General features: G+C 28.5%; 3 protein-coding genes across 4 annotated transcripts; 2 read left to right on the forward strand and 1 right to left on the reverse strand.

Moving 5' to 3' along the window:
* The first annotated feature begins 1,720 nt into the window (after positions 1 to 1,720).
* Positions 1,721 to 11,735, forward strand: LOC114129160 (probable RNA-binding protein EIF1AD). Its single transcript, XM_027993806.2, has 2 exons — positions 1,721 to 1,748; positions 11,020 to 11,735. Exon 2 carries the CDS (start codon positions 11,021 to 11,023, stop codon positions 11,462 to 11,464), a length of 444 nt encoding a protein of 147 aa, XP_027849607.1. The 5' UTR covers positions 1,721 to 1,748; position 11,020; the 3' UTR covers positions 11,465 to 11,735.
* On the reverse strand, positions 2,441 to 7,349 carry LOC114129159 (centrosomal protein of 97 kDa). 2 transcript variants are annotated; one of them, XM_050197017.1, is made up of 11 exons: positions 7,203 to 7,349; positions 6,496 to 6,638; positions 6,264 to 6,422; positions 6,090 to 6,191; positions 5,735 to 6,003; positions 5,376 to 5,560; positions 4,921 to 5,304; positions 4,725 to 4,848; positions 4,570 to 4,669; positions 4,132 to 4,212; positions 2,441 to 2,939 (listed from the first exon to the last, which is right to left on the reverse strand). In XM_050197017.1, exons 3-11 carry the CDS (start codon positions 6,399 to 6,401, stop codon positions 2,709 to 2,711), a joined length of 1,614 nt encoding a protein of 537 aa, XP_050052974.1. In that variant the 5' UTR covers positions 6,402 to 6,422; positions 6,496 to 6,638; positions 7,203 to 7,349; the 3' UTR covers positions 2,441 to 2,708. The 2 variants fall into 2 exon arrangements, with proteins under 2 accessions (XP_050052974.1, XP_027849606.1); XM_027993805.2 differs by lacking the exon at positions 7,203 to 7,349 and adding an exon at positions 6,876 to 7,109.
* LOC114129158 (DNA polymerase subunit gamma-1, mitochondrial) lies at positions 7,330 to 11,118 on the forward strand. The gene is given in 3 exon segments (XM_027993804.2): positions 7,330 to 7,475; positions 7,565 to 10,548; positions 10,551 to 11,118. Coding segments are annotated over 2 exon segments (3,351 nt in total). The 5' UTR covers positions 7,330 to 7,475; positions 7,565 to 7,571; the 3' UTR covers positions 10,925 to 11,118.
* Positions 11,736 to 11,791: the final 56 nt, after the last annotated feature.

An 11,791-nucleotide genomic window follows, 5' to 3' on the forward strand; every position in this document is an offset into this window, starting at 1 on the left:
TTTTCAAAAAATTTTGACTTTTTTTGAGTTATTTATAGACCACTGAAATTTTCGATTTTTTTGAGAAATTTTTTTTAAAGTGTCGATAAAAAATTTTTGGATGACCAAAAAGTTTTGAAAATTTAATACAAGGTTCCTTATGAGTTGTTTTTATTGTATCTAAAAAAAATTAAAAATCGTTAGTCACAATTTTTTTTTATAAGAGTTAATAGTTCAAATTTTTACGAAATCTGTCGAAAACGCGAAAATTTGCAAGTAATTTTGAAGTTGAAAAATCATAAAATTTTTTTCTTTTATAACTAAGTTTTGAAAATTTGGTACAAGGTTCTCCATACATTTTTCTTCAAATATCTGTAAAAAAAACTCTACCGGATTCAGACAAAAAATTTTTATGAGTGTTTGAAATTTAAATTTTTAGAAAACCGCGTTAAATAACGGTTTAGCCTCAAACGATTTTTGATATTTGTTATAATTCAAAAAGTATAAGTCGTAGATACTTGAAAATTTTACCAGTTATTTAGATTGGCATTTTATTTACTTGATTTAATTTTCAAAATATTTTGAGTTTTTTGAGCTATTTATAGACAACTGACATTTTCAATTTTTCTGAAAATTTTTTTTTGAAGGGTCGATAAAATTTTTTTGGCCCTATCAAAATACTTGAAAATTTTATACAAAGTTCCTCATATGTTATTCTTATAGTGATTAAAAAATTATAAGAATACATAGGCACAATTTTTTTTTATTAGCATTTGAAGTTCAAATTTTGACGAAAATTCGTTAAAATTATGAATATTTGCAAATTATTTTGTAGGTATAATTCATAAAAATGTTTGTATAGGTAGCTAAGAGTTGAAAATTTAATACAAGATTTTTTATAAGTTTAGCTTACAATAATTATAAAAGAACTTAAATTTTGGTGTATTCAGGCCATTAAAACATAAACCACCTTTTTCACCAACAACTGGAAATTATATCCTAGGCTGACAAATCATCTTCGTTCAGAATCGTTTTTCGTATACAATGATAACTATCATTGGATTCAAATTTAACACTCCTATAATATATAATAATGATCCATACGGCACTTAATGTACAGCAGAGCGGTACTCACTTGCCCGCTTTTTTTTCATTTTCTTTACATGATTTAATTTTCAAAATATTTTGAGTTATTTATAGACAACTGAAATTTTCGATTTTTCTGAAAAAATTTTTTTGAAGTGTCGATAAAATTTTTTTGGTCCAATCAAAATATTTGAAAATTGTATACAAAGTTCCTCATATATTATTCTTATAGTGATTAAAAAATTATAAGAATACATAGGCACTATTTTTTTTTATTAGCATTTGAAGTACAAATTTCGACAAAAATTCGTCAAAATCATGAATATTTGCAAATTATTTTGTAGTTCAAAATTCATAAAATTGTTTGTATTTATACTTAACGTTAAATATTTTAGACTGACAAATCATCTCCGTTCAGAATCGTTTTTCGTATACAATGATACCTATCATTGCATTCAAATTTAACCTACCCTACTCCGAGGTCCACCCCACCCCCTAATGTACAGCAGAGCGGTGCCCACTTGTCGACTTTTTTTTATTTACTTTTTATAATACTTTTTTTTTTGGTTGTACATTATGGCTACACTAACCATGGTCGGGTGTCCGGTGTATGTACACACCGTTTTTTAATATATTTATTATTTATATACTATAAATGATTGAGGGTTCATTTATCTACTAAGGTATAAGGTAAGTATTGTTAATTAGAATTAAAATCTTTGAGATTGTAGCTTCTATGTACATATTATAACGCACGTGTTTTGATAATTTAAATTACATAGTTTTGGAATGTATTGGAAGCGTGCTAACGTTTATTATGCCAATGTGTGCGTGGCCATGGAAAATACTGTACCGTTTCCAAATTCCAATGACCAGGCAAAATAACCAAACTGCTGGCTGAGAAATCTCAAGATGAAGAAACTGTGGTGTCAAACTCGTTGATTAGAATACAGAATATACCTATAATATAATAATGGAATTTATTATAAAAAGTGTAATATTTATTATTAAATTGTAAATTATGAAAATTAATGTATTTAACATAAAGATAGAAAACATTTTGAGGCGATATTATTGAGTGGTGTTTTTCTAAATATTAATAGTTCAATTATCCTAAACTCTGACATAAACCTTCGATTTCTTACATAACTTTTTTTTTACATTTCAATTTCATTATGAAAGCAAAATATTTTGACCTCAAATAAAATATGTTAAAAAGGTCATTGAATGTTGATTGCAACATAGGTTGGGGGATAATGGAAAATATTTTTTACAGCTAACTATAATTAATAATGATTTATGTTATATTTTGTCATATTTAAGGCAGTTGATGAATGTTAAGCACTGAACAGTTCCATAAATAGATATATCAAAATCACTTATAAAATTGTTTTTATTATACAATATCATTATAAAAAAAAACCAATTAGAGTATCATAATAACTTAAATTACATATAATACTATTATATAATATTAAGTTTTTTAAAAATAAAATAGATAATAAAGATAAAAAAAAAAGGAATATTTAAATTCAATCAGTTTGACTAGATCATTGGAACAGTATTCATGATTTTCTAACATTGAGTACATAAGTATTATACAGTAGAAATGTTGAATAGTTTTGGTTTTATAGATTTATAATTTAGATGTCCGAAGACATTGCTGTAGGGACATTGCTAGTTTTTACGACTTGATTCATACAAGATTTGGAGAGTGGAAGAAAATTGGGTCTAGTGATCGCATTAACGTTTGAACAATTCTCTTCAACTGGTGTTTGTACAGCAGTGATATCTGTTTGTGTTTCTGCAACACTCTGTGATGATGGGCTCACACATCGTAAAACATGATTCATAGACTCCTGCAGTTGTTGAACCTTAAAAATATGAATTTGGTTTTTGTTCTTATAAACTATTTTAAGAAAAATATCCAAAAGATAAAAGTATTTTACATCAAAAATTATACACAAAAATTGAGGTCTACTATTTTTAACGTAATATATAAATATATATTAAATATTATGCCTATTAAAATTAACTTAATTTTTTTATGTATCGTGTTTAATAAATTATTATACTTAATAGTTAATACGATTTCAAAAAGTCTATAAATCAACATAATTAAAACATTAATTTTGTTATAATTTGATATAAAATATCAAAATGCTTTAGTATAAGTTTAATAGTTTCAATTAACAAACTAATAATTTTTATTTAATGGAAAGTGAATTTTAATCATATAATATTAGAACCAGCAGTTATGAAGTTTTATAATTTTTTTATCCATTAAAGAGGGAAGTTGATATTTAGTTGATCAAATTTAAAGTGATAACTATTATAATTAGGGCAGAGGACTTGTAGCTCTAAATATGCAAGCACTTATGCACTAAAAAAACCCATAATATGCAATTAAAATATGCACTTAAAATGTTTTATATTTAATATTGATTCTTGTCGTGTCAAGAAACGTTTTATAAATAAATCCTAATCGAATAAAAGCCTGCATGGTGTACACACGTATCTGTGGTGGTGATGTCGTATGTATAGTGTACGTTAAAATCGTTATCGCTTCTAAGAAAAATGTGTGCCCGAGCACAGTCAAAAACCATATTAAACGACAAAAATTAAAAATAAATAATTAATCAATTTTTATCCAAACATTTTAACTGTATTGTTTGAAATCAAAATGTCGCTGTGGAAAAAATCGATTCAAGTAAAATATGTCTCAAAAAATATAAAATAGCGTATAAAAGTGTAAAATATGCATTTATATGCACAATAAAATTTCAAAACTAGCTTTGTGGAAGCATGAAACTTATTTGTTTCACACTCTGCTGTTTTTGTGACTGTGCAAAAAAAATATGCAAATGCTACAAGTCCTCTGTCCTAATTATAATAAATACAGAAACTAGGTAAATATTCTTGATCTTTTTTGCTAGGTTGTTGGTAATTAATTTTTAACTTTAAAAATAAAAAAATAAATTAAACATTGTTATAAAACCAATAGTAATATATTTCTTTCTATGTTATAATTTAAAAATATAATAAAACTACAATAATATTAAATACCTTAGTGTCCAATGAAGAGCACGTCACACACTTGGAATCACCATTATTATCAGTGCCTAATCTGTTATCCATAGTGTTAACCTTTAATCATTCACAATAATTATTTATTAATTTTTATTTTTTAAATATACGAAAAAGATTATATTGAAGAGGGTCCATATAAAAATAAAGTTTCTATAATATTGCCCTTTGGAAATTTGTGTGATAATGGACTTTGATGCTATAATACTGCATATGCTTATACTGACAGTCATCCATTTAAATATAATATAATATCAAATATGACAATTATCATAATCAAACATAATTTTACAAAATAATACTAGATGTTTATTTTATCAAAGAACAGTCATTACTTCAATACTATTGATTGTGATTTGTCATAAACATAAATGATATAAATGTATTAAATATAATAAGCGATGATGATATAAATACCTTTTTCCACAACTCGTTTATAGCTTGCATTTGTAATACCACTAATTTATGTTCTTTTTCGAGAGTACTTTTGGTATCTACTAAATCTTTACTCATTTGCCTAAAAATTTCAAAATGATATAATTAAAATAATAAAATTAGATGAAATATCTTACTTAATGTATTGATTGAAACGTAGCATTTGCACATGCTGATATATATTGGATACATTTTTGTTCAAATTTCTAGTATGATATCCCCTCCACATTTTTTGTATTACTATAGCTGACTGATGTAAATCTATATAATAAATAAATAACTTAAGTATAATTAAAACAAATAATATTTAAAATTAATAATGTTTAAATTTACCTTTGTTCTCAATACCATTCATTTGTGACGCTTTATTTTTAATCATTTGCAATTTTTCCATAGTGGGTGCTCGTGATTCTTCACCAGCTGGAGTTTGAACACCAATTATAGGTCTTGATTTAGGTGCACTTGGTGTAAGTGGACTAGGTAATGAGTCTAATATCGGCAACATAGTACTGGCAGCTGGTAGAGGTGGAGATTGGACAAAACAACTAACTTCAGTCACTGGTAAATGGACACTACGAGACATACTACTGGGTGTTCCTTGACAGCTTTCTGAACCAGTAGATAGCCTTTGAGTAGTAGACTTCAGTACACTAGGATCTAGACTCCTAGTCATCAATGATTCTTGTCCTGATTCTTTAATATTTGGTGTAGACGTTCCTAATATAGAACAAAATAAAAAATGACAATAAAAAAATCACTCTAAATTCAAATGATATGTATATACATACTATGTAATTGCTCTCTATATTGTTGAGCTTTGCTCAAAACTAATCTCAATTTTCTTTCTTGTTCAGTTTCTAACGCATGACTAGTAAGTGGACATGTTTCCGTTAAATATCGGACAAGAGCTTCATGTTGTCCAGTATGAAATTTTCGTCCTTGACCTTGACTATATAGCCATTCAGCTTTAAGACTGAAAAATAATGAAATTTATTAAATATTTCAGAACCACCTATATAGCAGCTATAGATTTTCAAAAAATTATACATACATAAATGAAAACAATTTAATAATTTATGTAATTTTGATATTGGAAATATGTTTATTATTAGTAAGTCTAATTTATATTAACCTATCAAATACTTACTTTTCAATGTCATCCACAGCATAGCCATCAACTATTTTCACACTAGGACACCAATTAACAACAAATGGTCTATAGTTAAATGTGTACCCTTCTAGGCAGCTATTACCGTTTAAAGTGATTTCTCTTAATGAACCAAGGCGACAAAGCTGTGATATTTCATTCAAATCATTAAGATTGTTATTGGCTAAAGTAAGAGTAAGCAAGTTGATAGGAAGGAAATGCTGGCAGTTGGTTAAATGGCAAATATGATTTGAATGCAAAAAAAGTTTCTGTAAATATAATAAAATGTTTTTTTCAATAATTATAAATAATTATAATAAATTTCAGATCTATTTAAAATGTATACAATGCATACTTCAAGCTTTAAAAGATGACTCAAATTGTTAATGTATGATATGCTGTTGAATGACAAATCTATGTGCACTAAGTTGACATTATTTGATAAATGTTCAATAATCTAAAAATAAAACCTCATGTAAAATATTTTATTTATTCTATATTATACATTTAATGAGACAATAGAACTTACTTTGATTTTGTTATTGGACAAATTAAGCCATGATAGATTTATTAAATCTCTGAGCCCTTCAATACTTATCAAATGATTATTAGATAAATCTAATTTTACTAATTTTGTTAATTTTGCTACTGTATACATTCTCATCATCTGATTATGGCTTGCAATTAACTTTTGAAAAAAAAAAAAAATGTATTAATTTGATTACTTATACAATTGAATACATTATTTTAGAATTATTTACTTCATTGAGTTCAGTAAAATATTCAACATTTTCCAGTTTCTGTAAACAATTTTTTCGCACATCTAAGACTTTAATAATATGGCTGTTTTCATTTTTTGGCAACTTTCGCAATTCTTGACTTGATAAATCCAATAACGGAATATCTAAAAAATTTGAAAATTGAAGTAATCATTATACAATAGGTACAGTTTTTTTTTTATTTTCTATTATTTTCTATAAGCTTGCAAGATATATTTATAATTTATAAAACCTAAACATTTAAGTAGATACTTTTAACATCTAGTAATTTTAATTATGTTCAAATATAATGATTATTAACACTATTATTGAAATTTTCCATTAAAATCATAGAAATAAAAAATATAAACAAATTAACTTACCAGACATTTTGATGTGTAGGTATAAATAATATCGCTGTATAATATGTTATACGATTCCACTTTGCGCCAAAATAGAACAAGTGATTGGCGTTGAATTTAAAATATTATAACCATATCATTAAAATTAATACAAAGATTTGATGAAAAAAAAAATAGAAATTTAAAAAATACTTATATTTAAAAAATAGTCATTTAGGCACGTAATGATTTCGGAGTAAACTGGTAAGTATAAACTGTAAAATTCTACATAACATCTAAATTCTTATCAAGTAATCACTATCTCTTTAGATCGAAAGTAAACTAACTTGAACTTAGGAACGGCCTTACTTGAATGTTTTGTTATATTTTGAAGATCACATACTATTCGTATTTCATGAGCATAACAATTTACAGGGTACCGTCTACTTGTGTTATTGAATGCGCATATTATAATTTGTAATTATTTACTTGTTCACTTTGAGTTTACATAATTCTGTTTGATTTTCACGAAAAAATAAGAAGATTAAAAAATGTGAAATATATTTAATAGTTTTACACAAATTTTCTTTTTTTTATATATTTGCATATTATAAATGATTAAGGGTTCATTTATCTACTAAGGTAAGTGTCGTTAATCAGAATTAAAATCTTTGAGATTGTAGGTTCTATGTACATATAACGCACGTGTTTTGATAATTTAAATTATATAGTTTTGGAATGTATTGGATGCGTGCTAATGTTTATTATGCGCAATGTGTGCGTGGCCATGGAAAATACTGTACTGTTTCCAAATTCCAACGACCAGGCAAAATAACCGAACTGCTGGCTGAGAAATCTCGAGATGAAGAAACTGTGGTGTCAGACTCGTTGACTAGAATACCGCGTTTGATACCAAAGGAGACGGAATTTCGTAAAAATCCATTGAACATTCAAATGTTATCAGCTAATTTGTATAATCAGCTTTTTAACGAATCTTATACCGCCGATGAAAATGTTCTGAAGATGGCTTTAAATGAGCTTTCCAAATATGATTTGCCGTCAAAATTACATAAAGTGCCCGATATTGAACTCCAATTACCTCCATTGGAGGGAAATATAGTTGATCACTTTTATAAAATTGGTAAAATGCAAAGTGAACCCTATTCAGTACTAATGGATGAATTTTTAAAACAAGAAATACCAGATATTCCGAAAGAATGGGTGTTTAGAGAAGGTTGGACTAGGTATGGGAAGGAAATTGAGCAATGTGATTATCCTAAAGAAAAAGTATTGATTTTTGATGTTGAAGTATGTTGTAGAGAAGGTGACTTACCTACCTTGGCAACTGCTGTTACTTCAGAAGCTTGGTACAGTTGGGTGAGTAAAGACTTAATCAGCTGTAATACCAGGTCGGGTAGATATCTTGGTTATTCATGTAACGATCTTATTCCACTAGAGACATCAAGTAAGTCCAAAGAGAAAATCACAGAGTGGTCAAACACTCCCAAGTTGTGTGTAGGCCATCATGTTGCTTTTGATAGAGCTAGAATTATGGAGCAATATTGGCTAAATCGTACAGGTCTTAGATTTATAGACACTATGTCTCTGCATGTTGCCATCAGTGGAATCACTAGTTATCAGAAAACATTACTAAAATCTAAGGATATCATTGAAGATGAATCCTGGCAACAACATAGCTCTTTAAATAGTTTAAATGAAGTGTATAAATTATATTGTAAGGCTGAGTTATCCAAGAGTGATCGTGATATATTTGTTAAAGGTTCACTACAAGATATTAATAATGATTTTCAAAACTTAATGAGCTACTGTGCAAATGATGTTATAGCCACTACTAAGGTGTTGAGAAAACTATGGCCTTTATTTTTAGAACGTTTTCCTCATCCTGTTACTCTAGCTGGTATTTTAGAATTGGGTACTTCGTATTTGCCAGTAAATTCAAATTGGAAAAGGTATCTGGAGACTTCAAATGAAATATATGAAGACTTGGACATTGAATCTAAATTTTTACTTTCACAACAAGCAAATCAAGCTTGTCAATTGATGTATAATAACAATTATAAAAAAGATTTGTGGCTTTGGGATCAAAATTGGATACCTAAGGAATTAAAACTGAAAAAAGAAAAAAAAAAGAAACCAGAGATTACAGTAGAAAATAAACCTATAGAACCAGAAGATATTTATGAAAAAAAATTTTTAGAATTGCAAGAAATGTTTAAGCCATTGATGGCAACATGTGAACGAATGCCCCTTAAAACACCTCATTTAGCTGGTTATCCAGAATGGTATAGAAAATTGTGTGCACCTCCCAAAGACCCCCATTGGGTTCCTGGTCCATTACTCATAAGCTCTGGTATGCACCTTGTTCCTAAATTACTTTCTCTTATGTGGAAATCCCTCCCGCTACATTATGTGAGAGGGCATGGTTGGGGCCAACTTGTACCATATGACACTGACATTAAACTTCCAGATGCCGAATTGGTACCACTTAAAGAATTACAAGATCACTATATTAAAAGTAATGTATCTTGTGATTGTAAAATAAAAATCAATAATACTGAACTTCATGAAAATGTGCAAACAAATTTAGTCAAGTATGAGTGTATTTTCAAAAAAAAAAATCACAGAACCATACGAAATAAACCTTGCAAAGAAAATTTAGCTACAGGCTGTGGTATATTGAAACTTCCACATAAAGATGGAAATCATTTAAATGTTGGAAATCCACTTGCACGAGATTTCTTAAATAAATTTTCTCAAAATGGATTGTCTGGTAAGGATAGTAATGCTGAGCACATTATTGAAATATCTCGTATGTTATCTTATTGGAGGAACAACCGAGAACGGGTTGAAGGACAAATTGTGGTTTGGACTGATAAATCAAAAGGATATGGTGCCATTATACCACAGGTTGTAGTTTGTGGAACATTAACTCGTAGAGCAGTTGAAAGGACATGGATGACAGCTGCTAATGCCATTGATGAACGCGTTGGATCTGAGTTACGTAGTATGATCCAATCACCTCCGGGTTATTCTTTAGTTGGAGCCGATGTTGATTCTCAAGAACTATGGATAGCATCTGTTATTGGAGATTCATATTATGGTAAGGAACACGGTGCTACAGCTTTTGGGTGGATGACTCTCAGTGGTAGAAAAAGTGATGGTACAGATATGCATAGTTCAACTGCTAAAGCAATTGGAATTACGAGAGATAATGCAAAAGTATTAAATTATGCTAGGATTTATGGTGCAGGTAAACCATTTTCTGAACGGTTATTGAAGCAGTTCAATCCAGACTTAAGCCCTGCCCAAGCAAAACAAAAAGCTATAGCCATGTTTAACATGACAAAAGGAAACAGAATCTATAAACTTCATGACACTGTTTTACCAGAAGTTAAAAAAAGAGAACATTCTCGACTTGGTGCACAAGAGCTGTGTAATATATATAATAAAAGTGTTGATGAATTGTTCAATAAACCTATTTGGAGTGGAGGTTCAGAATCTGCAATGTTTAACAGTCTTGAACAAATTGCATGTTCAAAACAACCAAAAACTCCATTTTTAGAATCAAGACTTAGTCGAGCTTTAGAAATGAATGGAGTGGACATAGATAAATATATACCTACCAGAATTAATTGGGTTGTGCAAAGTGGAGCTGTTGATTTTCTTCATTTAATGTTAGTATGCATGCGTTGGTTAATCATCCTAATGTGCGGTTTTGTCTAAGTTTTCACGATGAGATACGTTATTTAGTACCAGATGAACATCGTTATCAGACTGCATTAGCTTTGCATGTAACAAACTTGCTAGTCAGAGCATTTTGTGTCAAAAAATTAGGTATGACTGATTTGCCTCAATCAGTAGCATTTTTCAGTTCAGTTGAAGTTGATACAGCTCTTAGAAAGGATGCTCTAAACGATTGTGTTACACCATCTAATCCACATGGATTATTTAAAGGCTATGGAGTGCCGCTTGGAGAGTCTTTAGACATTATAAAAGCTATAGAGTTATCTGGTGGAAACATTGGCACATTTAAAAAGAAAAAAAGGAAAACTGATAAAACAAGAGACTGAACAAAAACAATATGTATTTCATAGATTTAAGACTTACGTTAACATTAAAATTAATTTTGTAAATAATTTTTTTTATTAAGTGTTATTTTTTCCAGAATGTCTAGAGCGACTAAACGTAAACATGTGCAGAAAGAAATGCTTACTGCTGATTGGAATGGCCCAGTAGATGATCAACGCATTGTTCGCATAATTGCTGGTCGTGGCAACAATCTTCATGAAGTATTCTCTGTTGAAGACAATGAAACGTTTCTCGTTTCAATGCCAGCTAAATTCAGAAGAAATGTATGGGTAAAACGTAATGATTATGTTGTTATTGAACCAATAGCTGAAGGAGACAAGGTACGCGGTGAAATTGTTCATGTGTTGACCAAAGAAGACATGAAACTAATGAAACAGAAAGGATGGGGGAAGGAAGACAATAACTCTGATATTGAACCAAATACAAATCGACCTATTGTTACTACAATCAGTGACTTGAGTAGTACCGACACAGACACTGATCATGATGACCCATCAGAAGATACAGATTATTCTTCATGATCACAAGAATAAAGAATTATAATTTCTGTATATGTATTGTGCCAAACAAAGACTATTCTGTTATAAAACATTATGTGATTTATATATTAAGCTTCATTTGGAAAATAAATACTTTTAAGTAATTGTAAGTACTATTATATATTGTATAATATACTTTAATAGTGTATGTAATTGTAATAATTTCTTTGTTATAAAATTAATTGAATTTTTTTATTATACAAAATAGTTACTATTTAAAAAAATAAAAAATTATAATTATTTGGTCATTGTATTTAACTAACTTAATCAATTATAACAGTATATGAGTAGGAACCAGGAAGTTAATAT

This window comes from Aphis gossypii, chromosome 1, assembly GCF_020184175.1.
Source record: "Aphis gossypii isolate Hap1 chromosome 1, ASM2018417v2, whole genome shotgun sequence".
NCBI classification, from domain to species: domain Eukaryota; kingdom Metazoa; phylum Arthropoda; class Insecta; order Hemiptera; family Aphididae; genus Aphis; species Aphis gossypii.

Coding starts and splice junctions, on each gene's coding strand:
- LOC114129160 (XM_027993806.2), top strand. CDS start 11,021: ATGTCTAGAGCGACTAAACGTAAACATGTGCAGAAAGAAATGCTTACT.
- LOC114129159 (XM_027993805.2), bottom strand. Junction 6,192..6,263: donor TGTCCAATAACAAAATCAAA/GTAAGTTCTATT, acceptor TTTTATTTTTAG/ATTATTGAACATTTATCAAA. Junction 6,004..6,089: donor GTCATCTTTTAAAGCTTGAA/GTATGCATTGTA, acceptor TTATATTTACAG/AAACTTTTTTTGCATTCAAA.